Genomic DNA, 19,888 nt, shown 5'->3' with positions numbered 1-19,888 from the left:
GTTGAGAATCTCTATGTTTGGCTAATTGTTATTCTTTCTTGCAGTCTTTTCTCTCTAGATGCTTTTAACGTTATTCTTTTTTTTTTTTTTTCTCATGACAGTGTTTTTATTTAGCCACCTGGAATGTGTTGTACCTCCTTTTGGGTCATGTCTTTCATCAGCCCAGGGAGTAAATAATCTTCAGCTATTATCTCTGACCATTTTTTCTAACCCAGTCTCTCTATTCCTTCCTTTAGAAACTATGACTAGATGTGCTAGATTATTCATTCTAGCCTCCAGCTCACTTAATCTTTTTGTTTCTCTGAGCTAGCTCTGGCTAACCTCCTTCAATTTGTCTTACAGTTCACTAGTTTAACTGTGTCTAACCTGCTGGTCAGTCCATCTCATGAATTATTATATTTTTTATATTCTCAAGTTATTTTTGCTTCTCATTTATATATTCCAAGAAGATTTTAACAAATAAATTATTGCACCTTGCTTATTTTTTCAAAGTGTATTTTTCTCTTTAAAATATTTCACTCATTTTTCTTTATCTTATACCCAATAAAACCATGTAAGCTTTGGAGATTTAAATCTGTTACTTATTTTTCTCTTTATTCTTGCTCTTATGTCTCATTTCTTTGTGTGTGTTTTGATTTTTTTGTTCTGATCTATTGTAAGAATGAACTCAGTCTATGGAAGTTTAGACATAAAGCTGATAACTAGAAACTCCAAACTAGTGGACAGAAAAAGAGTAAGGATAGAGAGTGAGAACTGAGTGTGTGTTCAGATATTTACTCCTGAAAATAAACATGAGGACCTCACCTATAAGAGTTTTAGCTCAGCTCACGTATCCTTAAAATTATAGATTGTGCATATCATGCATTTATTCATCAATTCATTAAAAACATTTAGTTTGAAGACAATGCTGTCTATGTTTGGTGGAGGCAGCTATGAAGATAAGTTATCAAGGAACCCACCTTCAAGAAATATATGTGAAAGTAGTCATTTGTTAGCAAACAATTATTGTACAAGGTGGAAAGGGATTGATCAGGTATAGTTCTGTTGAGTTAGGTAGATAGAGAAAATCTTCAGGGCTGGGATATATAGGAGAACTGATTAAGCTTTTGTAGTTGAAGGGTGCTGTTCCCCATCAGCTGGCCTACTTTGCATAAGACTTTGATAAGTGAAGATGTGTTAGGCTATGAGGTCCAGATAATTCCATATAGGTTGGAAAGATCAGGGTAAGTCTGGAAATCTGAAAACAGCAATATAACTGAAGTGTAAGATAATGGGTTAAAAATAGTGAAAAAGTGGAAAAGGTAGTTATATTCAGATTATATAGAGAGCCAGCGTAAGGAATTTAGACATCATTTTCTGAGTGGTTGGAAGCAATCAAATACCTTGGGGCAATCAAAGGTCATGATCCAGAGCTCCTTAGTCAGAAAAACTTGGCAGCAACTAAATCATTTGCTTAAAAGAGGAAAATGACTGTAAGCTATGCAATATTAAAGACAGAAATAGATTTGAGAGAACATGGAGCATAGAATTGACAAAGACTGGCTAGGTATTTACAGCTTACATGTGTCTATGCTTTCCAAGTTAAGAGTGCCATGTATTCTCTTGGCCATATGATTAGGAGTCAATCAGAAATAAGTAAAAGATTTTGAGCAGCAGGGACAGCTGGGGTAAAAAAAACAAACCACCTTTGGAACACATGTATTTGAGAGGAAATAAAAACTTGTTTTATTTTTGCCAAAACCAAGCAATTCAGGGTAAAAATACAGAAAATATTAAGTCCTTGGATTGCCGAAGTATCAACCCTGAATGAAGCTGCAAAAACACACATCATCTAATGCAATATTCACAACAATCCTATGTATTACCTCTAATTAGCCTCGTTTTCCCAGTAAGAAAAGAGGACGAAATCTAAGTGACTTGATTAGAGACAAAAAAATAGGCACCCAACCTAGAACGTGAAGCCAAATCTCATTACTGTTTCTCAGCAGCCAATTAAGTGCAGAGGGTAAAGGAGGAAGAGTAAGTATCCTGGGTGAGGCAAAGGCATGACTGCGGTGGCAGGTTTAGCTTCCCAGAGGTGGTGTGTGACTTTTTCTTCTCAAGGAAGGAGGGAGCTGGATGAGAATAACTAAAAGTAAAAAAGAAATTCCAAGTGTTGGGTTGAGAAATGCAGTTCACATTCAACATTTGCCAACATACCAGAAATTAAGAATGAAAGGTAACTTGCTGAGTGAGAAGCTGTTGCTTAGAGGAGAACTTGGAACGTGGGGAAAACCTTTGCCGAGCACTGTGATTAAAAGTTATTTCGAAATAATAAAAGGAAAGTAGGCTCTGTCAAGAAATGAGGTTGTAAACTCGCAGTAGAGTGGACCACGCCAGCACCACACTTCACAGCTGACCCAGAACTGTCAGGGCTGCCTCATTGTGCTCTTTTAAATTTTGAACGAGTTGGCAGATTTAAAAAATCTAGAGTTTTCCCTTTCTGAAAATCAAGCTTTGTGACATCTTTTGAAAATGATAAAAAAAAAAGGGGGGGGGTGGTAAGGGGAGAAGATACATTAATTTGATGAGCTAAGTAGCAGGTGCTCTGGGTTTCTAGAAGCATTTGGATTGGAAGTACTGCTCTGGAGCTATGGCTGCAGCTCTTGGGAGCTGGCTATAACTTGCAGAATGTTAGGGCCCTCCCTAGACCTACCAAATCAGAATCTTCATTTTAACAGTCTCCAGGTGTCTTGTAAATTTGCGTAATAGAGGCCTAGAGAGCCCAAAGAGGTACAGCATGGTATTTAGAAAATACTAAAACTTTGTAAAATAAGACAAAACCCAGTTAGAGTAGTCAAGTGCCACAGACTGGGGATAGACCAGCCTGCTTCATCTGTTAACGCATTAAAAAGATTTCCTCATATCCATTGTTTTTAACACTTTCATTTTAATTTATTTCTTTAATTAAAATGTACAATTATATTTAAACCTAAATTCCATCATTTTTTAAAAAGATGCCTGATAGAATAATCAAGTAATAGCAACCCAAATATTCCTATTGACTGAAATGAATCGGGCCTTAATTAGATTTCTGTGATTTCTGTAGAATCCACGTTAGAGGAATGTTAAAAGGGTTTTTGTTTCTTTGCTCATATCTCAGTCAATTTCTGTTAATTATCCGTTTTAAAGATGTTCAACTCTGGTAATTCTTTTAGGAAAGTTGAATTGTTTTATTTCATTTCCGTAACAAATTGGCACTTAGAACAGAAAACGGCCCATTTGTTGACGGCACACAAGTACTTGTTCCTAACTAGAAAGCTGTGCTACCAACTAGAGAAGCTATTGCTCTAATCTGAATTTTGGTCACCTTGGCCCATAGGACTGCTGCCTGCATCTGCTCTAAGTGTTTACTAGTGAATCATGGACCGTTGGTGTAATTTCAATGCTAATTGTTACTTCAAGTTTTCAAATGGCTCAGCAGTACGACATTAATGATCATTCATGCCTTAAGAAGAGTTGATAAGGGATGAGATTATAATCTTGTACAATTTTAGCTAACAAATTAAAGTGTAAATTAAATTTTCCCTGAGACAGAAAATAACTTTCTTGGAAAGCCAAAAGAATGAGAAACTTCATTCACTTTTAATTTTCTCTTTCCTTGTTTTACAGATATTCAGAGTATCAGAGGGTTAGCAGTGGATTGGGTCTCACGAAATTTATACTGGATTAGCTCAGAATTTGATGAAACACAAATTAATGTGGCACGACTAGATGGCTCCTTGAAAACCTCAATTATCCACGGAATCGATAAGCCACAGTGTCTTGCAGCTCACCCAGTGAGGGGGTAAAGTATGATTATTTTTTTTAAGATTTTCAAAAATTTTACACAACTTTGAACTGATTTTATATAAAAACTTTGATTCAGAGGACACACATACACACACACACATATGTATATGCTCTATAAGAAAATTGTAAATATGGAACATGTAGGAGATCCCTGAGGGGACGGGATATAGCTCAAGCAGTAGAGCGCATGCTTAGTATGCATGAGGTTCTGGGTTCAGTCACCAGTGTCTCCTCTAAAAATAAATAAACAAATAAACCTAACTACTTCCCCCCTACCAAAAAAAATTTTAGAAAACAAACATTAAAGAAAGAGATCTCTTGTTGGAGACTTCTGTTTTCTGCACAAAATCAAATTTTTATATATTACTGTAAGATTTTATTTATATTTCTTAATAGTGACAGTTCAGAATAAACAAGAGATGCAGGGGAAAGTTGCTGATTTCATTTCAAATACTGGTTGTTAATAACATGCTTACTGCATGTTGATATGATGGGCACTGATAAGTGGAGCAGGTTCTCCCAGCTTCTGGCTTGTTATCATGTCCCCACGTAGAGACCTTGTGTAGAGCTAAAAGAAATCCTTTCTCCCCAGTGCTTTCAAGAGGAATGATTGAAATGATTTGGTTCCCTTCTATGGTATCTGATTTCTTAAAGCCAAGAGGATTCAATCTCAATGAATTACTTTAATGGAAATAATTTACTGTAGTCATAGTGAAATATTCAGTTGTGAATGTATGAGTTTAAAAGAAGTGAGATAACTGTTCTTTAATAGCAGGAAAAAGCAAGCGTGGTACTTTCTTCCCAGGCAAGGGGCTCAACAATTTGGGGGCCTTCTCGAAAAAATGTATCCTGAGCGAAGAATTAACTTTCGTATTAACTTTGTTCTTCAGTGCATGTTTCTAGTCGACAAGTAGGTCTACATCTAATATTTTTAATCCCATATCTCTTTTTGAATCAAGGAAACTCTACTGGACAGATGGAAACACAATTAACATGGCAAATATGGATGGCAGCAATAGCAAGATTCTCTTTCAGAATCAAAAGGAACCAGTTGGTAAGTTTGGGGTTTTTTCTTTAATAGTCACTGCAGTTTTAATTATGCCAAATCTGTGCTTGTATAATGGATCTTTAATGTAGAAAAAGAAAATACGACCGATTAGTAATATAAGTTAAATCTGGAATTTATCGATCTTATTTAACCCATTTGGGCTATGTTAGGTAGGGAGGGAGCACTGTTTTTCTGGAAAAGAAAATAGTTTGTGTTTTTGTTTTTTTTTTTTTTGAAGTGTAGTCAGTTATTGTTTGTCAGTTTCTGGTGTACAGCACAATGTCCCAGTCATTCAGACACATACATACATATATTTATTTCTATATTCTTTTATATTAAAGGTTATTGCAAGATATTGAATATAGTTCCCTGTGCTATACAGAAGAAATTTGTTTTGTTTTGTTTCTTTATCTAGAAAATAGGTTTTATGATAAGAGGATTTTTGCAGTATCTTAAGTACTGAAGTTGCTTAACGTTTAATATAATTAATAAATATCTTATTCTCACTGGTGAGTATCTGATACACCACTTGCTACAGTGGCAATATGGTGTATCGAGTCTCCTTGATTATCATTATTGTGGCATTATTAATAGTTGTGATGATTTAAGTATTTAATATTTAGTTTTCAGCAGTTTTCATTTACTCTGCAGGGTGTTTATTTAGTTCGTTATTCTACCTTTGTTAACCATTGTAAATCATCAGGTAAAAACTCTATGGTGCTGAAAGAGAGCTGTGACTTATTCCCATAAAACATCTTTAAAAATCTCAAAGATTCCTTTAGAAGATGATGTTACATGTTTACACATAGACATCTATACATGATAATACTCTTTTCATGCTGTAATCACTCTTTCCTCGTATTTTCTTGTATTTCTTTGAGAGGCAAGGATGATCATATTGCCTATTTGTCATTTTAAAATACCTTTTAAAAAAATCCAATAATGAACTTAGATTTTGATTATTATATTAAATGTGCAAATGATGGAATAAACAGAAGAAAATCACAACTTTGCTTTGAATTGAATACAGGATATTTTAAAATCTTGGGGTAAAATCAATATACCATGAAACTTTCCAGCAGTTTTTTCTTAGTTTTAGAAATGTGGAAGCATGTTGACTTGAAATATCTCACTTTTAATAGTGATGATTCAATAAATGTGTAGTATCAAGATTTGCCATAAATATTTTTTATGTAGTCTAGAGGATAAATGATGTAAAATGATACTATTCACAACTCTTTTCTTTGAATTGTTTGTTCTAAGATTTGATACACAATTGAAATTCAAGGTAGTGTTAAGCATTTCAATTTGCCTTTAATTTCTAATACTACTGTGTGGAAGATGAGAGGACAAAAGAAACAAGGGACTCTACAAGATTAGGACCCATACAAAGGACTTAATTTGGACGAAAGCAATTAAGTTGGTGCTTATCTGGAGTTGTTCAGAATATTTAATGTGGAAAAGTGAGTACGACTGAAATAGTAGGAGCAAATAAAATCCTTACATTATAATGTGGCAGCCGTTGGTTACACCAAAATCTTAATGTATATGCTTGTTTTTATAATAGGGAAAACCTTATCTTCTTTAATACTAAATTTCCATTTCCCTACTCAAAATAAATTAAAGAAACCTAAAAGCTCGTATAAAGAAAGTTTATAAGAAAAAGAGTGAATGTTACTATTTACACTTTGTGGCTGGTCCCTCAGGCGTTGTCCACCAGGTGCTGTTTTTAACTGTGTGTGGGTGATGGTTCGACATTCAATCACAAATATTAAATGTCTACTTCATGTCAGTTATTATTATATTTAAAAACTTGCTTTAAGATAAATTCAGAGTGATAGTTTTTAATTTTAATTTGTGCAAGATATAATATTTTCCTGGAAATAATCCAGAACCTCATTACAAACTATCCCACAGCTTATGAGTCAGGCATTCATTTATTCAATAAACAGATTTTTAGTGACTATCGGATTTTGTCTTAGGCTTGTAGATAAAAGTTTGACATCTTAGATTCCATTAGGTAAATTCAACTCAGTGACCTTAAGCAAATTGCTGTTAGCTTGATTGTACTTGCTTTCCTCATCTGGAAAATCAAGGCAAAATACCCATTTTATAAAGTTCTCATGAGGAAAACTTATGAAAAGAACATCTGGCCTTTAATAATAGAACCTGTCGGGTACAGTAGCAGAAGGTATGTTGGGTCTAATAGACTGGACTTTTAATGATTTGATTGTCTGCAGTATTGAGTGTGTATAAATGAGTTCAGCGAAGAATAAACACAAAATAGAATCCACAGAACTGTAGCAGAGGAATATATGTAACCAGGTTGCCTCTGAGGTGAGCAAGTTTTTATGCACATGTGAGAATTTAGCTTTATGTTGTCCTGGTGCTGATGCTAAGATGCAAACAAGTTTGAAGTACTGGGTTTGACTCACAGGTCTTCCCAGCATAGCCTGCGGAACAAAAGGGCAACTTGGCCCTCATCTTGCTCTCATAAGTTCTCAATGTGGTTTACAATTAGGTGTTGCTTACAAATTCCTTCTGGTAACTTTTCTACTTGAGGTTATTAGTCATTTAACGAGGTGCTAAGACTGAGGGTCTCTGCAGTGTTGAATGACAGACTGTGTTGTCCATATGTAAATGTGTTCCTCTTGCTGTTTCTTCTCCCTTCCCTGTCTAATCCAGTGGCCATTTGGCTCCATAGGGAAAGAAAAGTTCTTTTTCTCTACCTTTATTGGTTCTTTTTGCTGTTCAATGCAGACATACCTCAGAGATGCAGCTTCAGTTCCAGGCCACCAAAATAAAGCAAGTATCACAATAAAGCAAGTCATCCAATTTTTTTGGTTTCCCAGCGCATATAAAAGTCATCTTTATGCCATACTGTAGTCTATTAAGTATAGGATAGCATTATGTCTTTAAAAAAACACAGCATACATACCTTAATTTAAAAATACTTTATTACCAAAAGATGTTAACCATCATCTGAGGCTTCAGTGATTCATAGTAGTAATGTCAAAGACCACTGATCACAGATCACCATAATAAATATAATAATGAAAAATTATGAAATAATCTCAGAATTACCGAAATGTGACACAGAGACATACAGTGAGCAAATGCTGTTGAGAAAATGGTGTGGACAGACCTGCTCAAGGCAGGGTTGCCACAAACCTTCAATTTGTAAAAAATCACAGTATCTGCTGAGTGCAGAAAGCGAAGACCAATAAAATGAGGTGTGCTTGTAATTAAATTGGCAGAAGGCAGATAACAGGAGGAGAAAAAAAAAAATTTAACTATGTACTGATGGGATCCCCATAAGAATGAGACCCAAAGAAGTGACCTAAGCAGGCAGCTTTTATACGTTTTAGACAAAGAAACAACTATTTGTGAAGATTTGACAAAACAAAGGGATTGGGGATTGCGTTACCAAATTAGTGAAGAAGTAACAAAGTTTGTTGATACTGCTTTTGTGGCCTTGAATTTCCTGTGTTTGGCAGTAAGGATGCCTCTGTCCTCTTAGTCTAGGAAGGCTAACTTCCCATGGGAGAACTGATCCCTGCTTTCAGGGAAACAAAAGAGGGTCAGAATATTCTTCTTGCACCAGCTGTTTCTTAAGTAACTTTAATTCAAAATAATCAATATGTCAACATAGCATAATTTGGGGTGGCCTGTTCTGAACCCATCAACTCTCACTAGCACCTCAGATTTCTTATAAAAAGAAAGAACAAGCAAAATATAATTGGTCAATTTATCTACTTATTGGCAAGTTTTTTTGTTTGTTTTTTAGCACAGAGTATGACTATAAAACTGAATTCTTTTGAACGTAACCCTTACTCACTCCAACCCTGTTAAATGCAATTTTTGATCTATCCCAATAGGCTAGAAAGACTCTGATCTGTAAATCAACTATAAAAAATACTACTGTGAGTAACTTTACAGCAGGAAAGTCCTATCTGTATTCAGTCTGTGTAAATTCTTTGTTTGTGAGAAATGGGGCCAGTTAAGACAATGCTAGTTTTAGGAGTATTATAGGCACTGATTAAACTAGATTAAAAACTATGTTGCATAGTAACTGTTTTTTTAAGTTGCAGTGTTTTCACTCTGCATGCTTGAACTGCTTTCTTAAAATATATTCAGTAACGTACTGTTTTCCAATTTATACAAAATAGGCAAGTATTTCAGATGATTGTGTTTGCTTTTCTAAAGTTCATTTTTTGCTGTTACTGTTTTCCTCTCTTTATGGACAGTTTAGTCGTGCTGTAAATAAGTGGACACAATTTTTTTTTTCGGTTTATGTATAAATTTAAACTGCTATTTTGTGTAGCATCAAGGTTAAGTCTCATAAGGAAACATTTGATAATGGAAGAATCTTTGAAATACTCTAAGAATTCATACCATTGTTATCCCCCTTTACAAGATTCTTTTAGAACTATTCCCCTGAGAAGATTTCTACAATGGAATTTTCAGTACTATAAATGAACGTACGAATGAGTGAAAAAAAAGAACAAGTACAAACCTGTTTTTGTTGGTACACATGATTGTCCTATCTATGAAATACTTACATACATAGAGATATTTATTACTGTGTTATTTACTTACTGAAATTAACTAATATTTTGCCCTGCAGAAAATTACTGTAATTAAATTTTTTATGATGAGTCTGTCCTGCTCACTGCATTCCCTAAAGCATTTCCATGAAGAAAATCAGACAATTAGGAAAGGAGGAGCTACTGTTCAGTTGATTTTCTCCTTATGCATGTTTTAACTGTTAGATTATAAATTATGTTTTGAACATACATAGAAACATGAATAGAAATAACTGCACTCAATGTAAAGAGAAATCACAATACTCTGTCCGATGAGGTTGAGAAGTGTCAGCTCGAAACAGTGATTACCTATCCCCTTCCATGAAACCTGTATTCTCACCGTGAGGCTAACACCTTTGTGTTTGCACGCACTTAGCCCACGATAGATGATAACGATGTGGAATCATCCTCACTTTGGCAGCAAAAGTAACACAATTATAGCAATTACTTGTTAAGTAGGTAGACTATGTCAAGCACTTGCAAAATGCTTTTCATTAATCATCTCACAGTAATCATTTCAGGAAGGCTTTCTTATTTTTCCTTTATATATTTAGAAACTGAGGCTTTTTTGAAAGAAATGAGTTATTTGTCGTGAATAGTAGAGCTGGGATTCAAAACCAAGTTTATCTACTTCCAAAGCCGTATCAAATCTTAACAATCATGCTCTGCCCAGAGAGGCTGATTTGATACAGTAATTACCTGACCTCTAGGAAAGATCAGGGAATAAAACTGGTACTCTTTCAAGCATGGAGAGTGGGAAAGAAAAACCTAGAGCTTGGAAACGCCTGAGAATTGTGTGGCCAATTAGGACACTGCAGTCAGCTTTTCTAAGCAACCGGGGATATGTAAGAATTGAGTTCACCTCTGTGTCAGTTATGCCTCACAGTGAATTATTTCTGAATCTTTAAATGCTAGTTTTAAACAGTAAAGTCGCTGATATACTAGGATTTCTAGTTCGTGGAATAGTTTTTATATTTTAATTCATTGGATTTCCTTTGTTTGCTTTTAAATCCACGTGTGTGACATACTTGAAAGAGAAATGCATCGTAATCTTATCAAAACACCCAACTTGGCATTTTATGAGTGTGGATCACGGAAGAGTAAGTAATTGCAGCCTTCAGGCAGTTTGGGCTAAATAATTTTGTTTCTGTTAAATACAAATCAATATTCCAGTTATCCAATGTTGAACTAAATATTCTCAATTAAGATTTATTGCTTAGTCTTGGATATCTTAAGTCCTTAGAGTAGTTTCCAAAACAGGGGGTTTTAATTTACTACTTAAAGCCATTTCCATGTTTAAAATGTTTACGTATTATGAATTTTATCCCTTAAGTCTCATATAAAGCATCTTGGTTTGTCAATCAGCATTACCCTCCATGGCTTATTCTTAAGGATCTAGTGTACTATTTATTTTATTTTCTTGATGTTTTTCTCTTTTACATGTAATCCCAACCAAAAATCATTTTACTCAAACTTCGAGTGCACCTTCTTGAAACCTAACAAACATTTATGTTTTAGTACTTAATCATTCCAACCCATACACTGTATAGTGCAAATTTTTAAATCTGTTCATGGTTAACATTCACAAATACTTTTTACCACATCAAAAGAACTCAAGGACCTCACTTTTTAAAAATAAGCTTTAAAGCAGATTTCTGGATATGTTTCCTTGCTTAACATTATGCAGTTAAATTATTTATATATACTTATTACTCAGCACATTCACTTTTATTATGTTTAAAACTCAATCAACATGTAAAGCCGTGTGCCCCAAAAGAAACGATAAGAGTAGGTTACCAGAAAGGCTAGAGGAATTCACAAACCAATATTAAAATTATATACATTCATATACACACAAATAATTTAAATTCACTACATTTTTTCATCTGATTACTCATTCTTTCAAATGTTATGAAGTATTTTAAAAAGGTTATTAAAAATGATTATGAAGTGGATACTAAGTGCCATACTCTGAAAATAAAACCTGAGACACATTATCAAGGTCATAGTTCAATAAAGGCAGAAGGCAGAAATTATAAACCATTTGAGATCTTAAGGAGAGTTAAACAGCAGTAAAAACCAGTATCACTCATGAATACTGTTTCCAGATGCCATAAAGATAATACAAGTAGATATTATAAGGAAAACAACTAATTCTTTGTAAGAAAGAGGAATAAAGGAATGAGTTGTAAGCAAATTAGTGAAGAAAACATATACTTTTGTTTTTAAGTTATGGTGGAGGGGAAGGGGCATTCCTCATTCTTAGTAGAAAGGAAAAATGGACATAAAAGGCACAAAGTCATGATATGTCTAAAACTAAAAGAGCTAAACTGTTCTGCATGTCTAAGTAAAAAAACTAACACAAGTGAATATTTATGGTTATATTGACAGGAACTATAGTTTTAAAATATGCAAATACCACAATTGAGTGCTTTTAAAAATATTTTGCTCTATTTTACCTATCAAGCTATAAAATACAGTTTTGGCAAATTGTGAAACTATAGGTATTAAAGCTTTTAAAATGCTCTTTTAGAGCAAAACACTTTTCTAGAAATCACCTGTCCCTGACTCTGGTTTTCCTCCATTTTTTTCATGTCTTATTTTCACAAGACACATAACTTTGGCGAGTCATCAAGAGCTTGAAACACAGAATAAACTGTCCCAGATAAAATGATTTATTGGAGGGAGGATAGAAGAGATGCTGAAATCTTAACTTGATGCGATAAGCAACAAAGCACTAATTAGCTTAGTTCTGTGACTCTGTCTGACATCAGTGATTTCTTAAAGTGAATAGAAAGGATGATTCCAAGGAATAATTTAGATAAAGTTAAGATAAGGGCAGTATAGATACTTGCAGTGGAAGGAAAAAAATCAAAACCAAAAAAAAACTATTTCCTCTACCTTCCTAGGGCCCTGAAAATTAGATTGACAAAAGGCAAATTAACAAGAGAAAGACAGAGTTTATTATCTCATTGAGCACACAGACTTGAGGGAGAAATTCATTGATGAGTAACTCAAAGGGGTGGTTAGAACTTGTGCTTATATAGCGTCTTGACCAAAGAACAATACATTTTCAGAGAAATGAACAAGACAAAGGAAAAACAGTTTAGACTTTCAAGGAAGGCAAACTATGGGTAGGTAAATACAGGAGGAAAACTAAGATAAGAATCATTTTTGTAAGTTTTGTTGAGCACATTCCTCTCAGTGCTATCTCTGGGCTGGTGAGAGTCTGGACTTATCTCTGGTAATTAAGAGGCTAAGCCTGTTTTTAGCAAAAAGAAAAGTCAAAGAGCTTTTATTTTTGGTGTCTGTTATTTTTTACTTGTCTTCAACCCAAAATAATCTTCAAACCATAAGTGGTATATTTTGGAGTGTCATTTTCTGATCCCTTTCATACTCTACTTTTTGTTGAATCATTTTTAATTGAAATTTTTATAGAGATAATTTTAGATTGAATGCAATTGTAAAAAGTAGTACAGAGAGGTTTCATGTATACTTTATGTAATTTTCCCCAATTGGAATATTATGTAAAACTATGGTAAAATATTATCACCCAGCTAGTGACCTTAATATAATTCATCAGTCTTATTCAGATTCTGTTTTATTTGTCTTCATTTGTGTGTGTTTGTGTGTTTAGATCTGTACAGTTTTATCAGGTATAGGCTCCTATATCCTACACCACAGTCAGGATACTGAATAAACAGAATCAAGTTCTGAGGATAAGCAGGAAAACAAGAGGGAGATGGGGAAGAAAGTTTAGATACTGAATAATTCTTATATCACAGCAGTCATTCCTGTTGCCTCTCTTATAACCACACCTACTCCCTCCTACCCACCACCTCCTTTCCCTTTCCTCCCCACACCGTCTATTTCTAAAATTGTGTCATTTTTAAATGTTGTATAAATGGAATCATACAGTATGTAACCTTTGGATTGGCTGTTTTCCTACTCAGCATATATCCTTGGTGAGTCATCAAAATTGTTGTCTGTATCAGGTTTCTTTTTTTCTTTTTGTGGCTGAGAAGTGTGCCATGTATGTACATACCACAGTTTACCTAACCATCCTCCTGTTAAAGGAATTTCAGTGATTCCAGCTGTTCACTACATCATGTTTTTGTGCGAACGTTTGTTTTCATTTCTCTGGGATAAATTCCCAGGAGTGCAGTTGCTGGGACTTATGGTAATAATATGCTGAGTCTTATAAGAAACTTCCCAGGTGTCTTCCAGAGTAGCTGTACCATTTTACATTCCTACGAGCCATGTGTCAGTGATGTAGCTTTTTTCTGCATCCTTGTCAGCATTTATTGCTGTCACTGTTTTCATTGCAGTCATTCTTATAGGTGTGTAGTGATAGTCACTGTCATTTTAATTTGCATTTTCCTATGATGTTGAACATCTTTTCTCATGGACTTATTTGCCATCTGTATATCCTCTGTGGGATATCTGTTCATTTATTTTGCCCATTTTCTAATTGAATTTTTTAACTATTGAGTTTTGAGAATTCTTTTTTAAACAATTTCATTGATTATTTTATTTTTATTTTTTAATGGAGGTAATGGAGTTGAACCCACATTAAGCAAGCACTTTACCACCGTTATACCCACCCTCCACTGAGAATTCTTTCCTTGGTACTGATCTTTTGATGAGTATGTGGATTTGCAAATATTTTGTCCCAGAATAAAGCATATCTTTTATTGGCCTTCACAGAACAAAAGCTTCTAATTTTGATGAACCCTTATAACTGAGAAAAGACTGCATTACAAATTAAGTGCACAATCTAAGTGTTTTTCATTACTAAGTTAATCTCAAAATGATCAGCTGTAGGGATTACCAGGGAGATGGTTGTAAATTTTAGCCCAGAAGGGAAATACAAAAGCCTGCACTGGTAATAAATAGCTAGCATTTACTGAGTGTCTGTGCCAGGTATTACCACATGAGGCAGTTATCCTTACTACAGCTTCACAGTGTTCAGTGAAGTGAGGTTGTAGCCAGGTCAAGGCTGCCTGGCCTTCTGTCAGATGAACCCAGCGATGCACGGACTCCCTAGGACCTGGCTCCTTTCCTCTCAGCAGTCACGATCCAGGAACAAAGGTGTTGAGTAGGAAAAGGTGCTGGAGGGTGGCTCCTTGAATTTGTGCTCGCTTCAGAGAGAAGCCAGGGATGGAGCACAGAGTACTTGGGCTTCCTCAGGATATTTATTGTTTAACTTAAAAATCTAAGTATTCTCAGGAGGAATAAAACATTTCTTGAGATAGCCTAATACTCAGTAGGCAGTGAATCCCTTTCTACTTCCCCATGGAATAACTAAGCTCCTTTGGAGCTGAAAGTTCAAAGTTTCAGAGAAGGTTCTGTCCCCGGAATCATCAGGCCCATTATGGTGGACTCTGAAAAGATCTCTATTTTGAAGTATCCAAAACATTGTAACTATTCTACAGGTAGAACAGGGGATGCAACTTTGCGCTGTTTCCCTATTTTGTGTGCATTTTTAATAGCCAGTTTCTACAACTTTCACAATTCCAAAAACAGAATTGTGTTCTGTTGTCTAAAGGTAGCACTAGACAGAAAATACTTAGAAGATTTCAGTGTTGTGTTTTGTACATGTCTGGAAGCCTTGAAGTTACATCTCCATTTAAATATCCATAGCATGCCTTTTTCTCTATCTACATCTTTAGTATTCCTCTGTCTCCAAAGATCTAATCATGACACACTTTCCAGCAAAATTTAAAAGGCGTCATTGAACTTTTAAAATACTCAAATGTAAAATATTATAAAAATATGCACTGTTTAAAAGGAATTTTTTAATTTTTTGATTCTAAAATGACCTGGAGAGATTTCTCAAAAATACTTATGCCTGGGACCATCATAAACCAATTAAATTAGAATTTCTGAGAGTGGGCCCCAAAGATCAGTATTTTTAATAACTTTCCAGGTAATTATAATACAGAGCCAGGAATGAAAATTTTGAAATGAAATTTGACAAGTGATGGAAAAATATTAAATAATTACTATCTCTAGAAAGCCTTAATTTTTAAAATTCCTTGTTTCTCCCTATGTATTTGCACTTATATTTTAATTCCACATTGCATGGTATATTGAGTTTACTTTAAGTCATATAAAAAAGAAAAGACATAAGACACATAAAAATGAACTTTTCAGTCTTAATTGTAGCAGCACTTAAAACTTAATGGACTTAATTTTTTTAGTGACATATGGAAAATATAGTTAGATTACATTATATTTTTTGAAGATATTATGTAGTTGTTTTTTATATCAATGTGTGGAATATTTCTGTTAATTGAATAATTACATAATTTTGGCAAGTTACATTGTCTAAATTTTTAAAAATAAGCTGATTTAAATAAAAATGTCTAAGTAAAATAATAAATTAAGGAAAATAATGAGTTTTATAATCAAAGCATATGGATTAATTCTGCATGTTTACAGTAATAGAAAAGATAGGTAAAAAGGTAGATATTTCTTTTCATAAAGGTCTTTCAACTTAAATGATAACTTTTCTTCCATTGATATACCTGTTATTGAATCAGATTTGCCCTTTTGATAACCAGATCCAGATGATTTTATAAATAAGCATGCCTTGCAGAAATGACTCTGTATTACTAATTGTGCATCCTTTAGACTGCTCTTACAGCCCTTTTGAAGATTTCTTAGTCTTAGTCACCCACTCTGTGGATCTTCGCATACAGACATAATTATATTTCTTTGCATAGGTTCCAGGGCACCTTTGTAGTGTCATGCTCGCATCTGATCTGTTTTCTCCTGGCTAGGAACTTAGCATTCTAAAATCATTCAGTAGTTTCAGTTGCACCAAAACCACTATGGGTTCTTGCTCAGTGATTTATCTTTTGAAATATGGGAATGGAGATCTGATCCAGAAAGTATTTCAATAAATGGATGCCAATTATTCAGTGTTATTAAGATCTAAGTAAGGGATAATAACAAAACTTAAGATCTTATGATATGAAAACACTTATATTAAATAACTGTGAATATGTACATCTAAACATACTAATGAATTCAAAACCTATATCACCAGTTTCTTGAATTCATAATAAGAGTTTTCAAATATTTCAGTTCTCTTTTATACACCTGGGAATAGACACACTCAAGAACATTCAAGGATTAAACTAATATATTTGACAAGAGAGAAGATATATGTAGATGACTAAGTGATGTATCACATGCCTATGCAGCTTGAAATAGGAATTTTATTTTTTTCCTGTGAACCTTGACGCTATTAATCCTGAACTATTGCATATTAATATTGATGTAAAAAATCTAAGCCATACCAGGTAGACCTATTCAGTCACTGCCCTTATCTGCTATGATCATAATATTTGGGTATAAGCAGTATATTTAAAAATTCTCTGTGGGAGAATAAATTTAAAAATTCAACTTTACTAGGCAGAACTCCTTGAAGACAACTTATAATTTTCATAATGGACTTAATTAAATAACCTGTTCATTCAGTGTTTCTAAATTTTCTTCTCTGCTTTAGGCATCATGCCAGGCACTGAAGATAAAAACCTCACTAGGACACGGCTCCTTTCCTCTCAGCAGTCACAGTCCAGAAACAAAGACGTTGAGTAGGAAAAACTGGGGAGCTCTGACCTACACTCTGTAACTTCCTTGCTCTGTGTAACTGCTTCACACAACCTAACTTTGAGGCTAGAAACTGCACAGTTTTAGGTTGATGAGAAAATTCTGGCATGGTGCATTTATTTGGAGTTGAACATACTCAGTATGTACCCTTTTCTTTTAAGAAAAGATTGAGGAAACTTAAACAAAAACATTCCCTAAGACAGGGCCGGTAAGAAAACTGATTTTAAAAATCAAGATGAAGGAAAATAATAAATTAGTCTATTGAAGCCAGGAATGGAGTATGTGGTATAAATGCAATTCTTTTACAATTGCTGGATAGGTTGCAAATCTGACTCTTCAGTTTCTTTGCAGCCACAGCAGAGACAGAAATATGATCAGTTACAATTTTATATTTTCCACATAAAGCTTTTTCTGGCACTGAGCCCTGAAAGAAATTTCTCCCATGGGTCCTTGTATAAAGAGGTCACAGTGTGATGTATTATTTCAGACACTGTATCCTGGGAAGTACAACAGTGGGTTTCCCATGGCTCTTTCTTACAGCATCTTTCATTTAAGCCAAGCGCACAGTGCCAAAGCTCAGTTCAGCAAAATATTCAGAGAGAGACAAAACCCCAGCAATCTAAAAATGCAGAGAGCTCTCTGATGGTTCAGCTTGATTGAGAGAATTTGTAATACCTAGAGGGGTACGATAACTTTTCTTAAAGGGAATTTTTGATAAATGTACTTATTAATGTGATTCTTGCTGAAAATACGGCAACAAAGTTTGGGATTATATTTTGTACCATAAATCTGTAGTAAAGATATGCTTCATTGCTCATTAAAGATGGAATTATGTGCTTTAGATAGTCAACTAAGTAGAAGGTAAAATAGATCACTTCTGAAAATTAAGTGGTCTAAACCAGGATTTGTTTATACTAGAAAAGATATTATAAAGGTGGCTTAGGAAGTACCTGTAGAATGACCAGACTTTCTCTCATTAAAAAAAAAATGTGTAATGAATAACTTTCACCATGAAAATATTATATCATAAAATAAGATTGTGATAACTTTTGCTTGATTATTTTCCCATAGTAATTAAAGCCAATTACCCACAGTGGTTATAAAAAAAAGTCTGAAAACTTTATCCCCGCTATGTCTAATTTTATGCATTATGATTTTTCTGGTGAACTTTCTAGACTTTTATTAGGAAAAGATACCAGTAAATCAGTAAATAGCTGGTAATATAGACATATTTTATTATGGCTACTTGATTAAAACTGGTCTGATAAATCAGTTCCACTCTCTGGACTGGGACTAACTGTGGTTGAAAATATCTGGGCTCTGTTGAACACGGTCTCAGTGCACTTGAACTGATGCAGTTTCCTCCAAGTGTTTTCTTCCTTTCTTACTTGTTTCCTTCTTCTGTTCCTTCCTTCCTTTCTCCTCCTTCTTTCTTACCTTTATTCACCTTAGAGTTTTTTGTTTTTTGTTTTGTTTTATTGGTAGGGAGGGATTGTGTGTGTGTGTGTGTGTGTGTGTGTGTGTGTGGTTTGCTCACTTCATTCTGGGAGGGAGATCCCAGAAACAGTGTACTTACTGAATGCCTGAATATATGCCCACATGTGCTTTTTCACAGGTAGTAGTGGGTCCCAGAAGACCAACATGGAGCCAAAGAATTAATATTATAATGTGGATCCTGAGCCTGTTAAGCACGCCCATAATTAAGTAGATGTGTACCCTCGGCCTTCAAAATGTGCATGTCCTGAGACCTTTGAAAACCATGAACACTTGTATAATATATGAAACTGTGCATAAACTATATTAAAGCTAACCTATAGTGACACATTGTGCCATTGTTTCTGTAACAATGATCTTACATTTTTGGTTTTGTTCACTTATGGCTCATTTCTCAATGGCAGCCCCTAAATGAGCCCAATTCGCTGCCATGCTTCAGTGAAATTATTAGTTGTTGAAATTCTCCTAGCTTTGAATTCACTTGTAAAGTATTGAAACCACCAAATTAAATCTATAATTGCCTAAAGTAAATGTTACTAAAAGTAGAGGACAAAATTAGAAATTTCATTAACAAATTTAGTATCTCAAATGAATATTATGCATTAAAACTTTCTCGGTCAAAGTGATGTAATGAAGAGAGTAGAAAATTCAATTCAATTCATTCAATTTAGAAACATAAACTGTCTTAAAATATCTGGAATGTCCACTCACTGGCTGTGGACTCAAAGGTTTCTTAACTATTCTAGGTATAATTTTCCTTATCTATAAAATGGAATAATCATTCTTTTCAACATTACAAGAGTGTTACGATAATGAACAGAGATAACCATTCCGTGTCTATAAGTATGTCGTTTTACCCATAGTTAAAGCAGTATGTGTCTATTTCCCTGTTAGCCAGATCTTATTTTAAAGACCAGAATCTGAGCTGGCAACTTATTTTTCCCCTCAAATCCAACGGTAGGTGAATATTACAATCCAAGTGACTATTGTTATGTTTAAGTTGTATTATTTAATTACAGGGCTATCAATAGACTATGTGGAAAACAAGCTTTATTGGATCAGTTCTGGAAATGGAACCATAAATAGATGCAACCTGGATGGAGGCAATTTAGAAGTAATAGAGTCGATGAAAGAAGAATTAACAAAAGCTACAGCCCTAACCATCATGGGTGAGTGCGGTGGTTCTATAGCTGGGGTGCTTCGTATTGATTGAGGGTTGATTAATTCTAACCTGTTAAAAGCTTGGAAAAGTTCCTGCTCCATTAGCACCAGAAGTACATTTCAATTACACATCTCTGTGAGAGTTTTG

At 34.4% G+C, this 19,888-nt stretch overlaps 1 protein-coding gene across 2 annotated transcripts in view; it reads left to right on the top strand.

Moving 5' to 3' along the window:
• Positions 1-19,888, top strand: part of LRP1B (LDL receptor related protein 1B) — a 1,593,459-nt gene that overhangs the window by 1,062,644 nt on the left and 510,927 nt on the right. For both annotated transcript variants that reach the window (XM_032479383.1, XM_032479382.1), the window contains exons 30-32: positions 3,652-3,826; positions 4,791-4,885; positions 19,599-19,748. In XM_032479383.1, coding sequence (XP_032335274.1) covers positions 3,652-3,826; positions 4,791-4,885; positions 19,599-19,748 — 420 coding nt within the window. The remainder of the gene's footprint in view (positions 1-3,651; positions 3,827-4,790; positions 4,886-19,598; positions 19,749-19,888) is intronic.

This window comes from Camelus ferus, chromosome 5, assembly GCF_009834535.1.
Source record: "Camelus ferus isolate YT-003-E chromosome 5, BCGSAC_Cfer_1.0, whole genome shotgun sequence".
Classification (NCBI taxonomy): domain Eukaryota; kingdom Metazoa; phylum Chordata; class Mammalia; order Artiodactyla; family Camelidae; genus Camelus; species Camelus ferus.
Note: the sequence above shows the minus strand (reverse complement) of the source record. Positions and strands in the feature narration are given on the sequence as shown.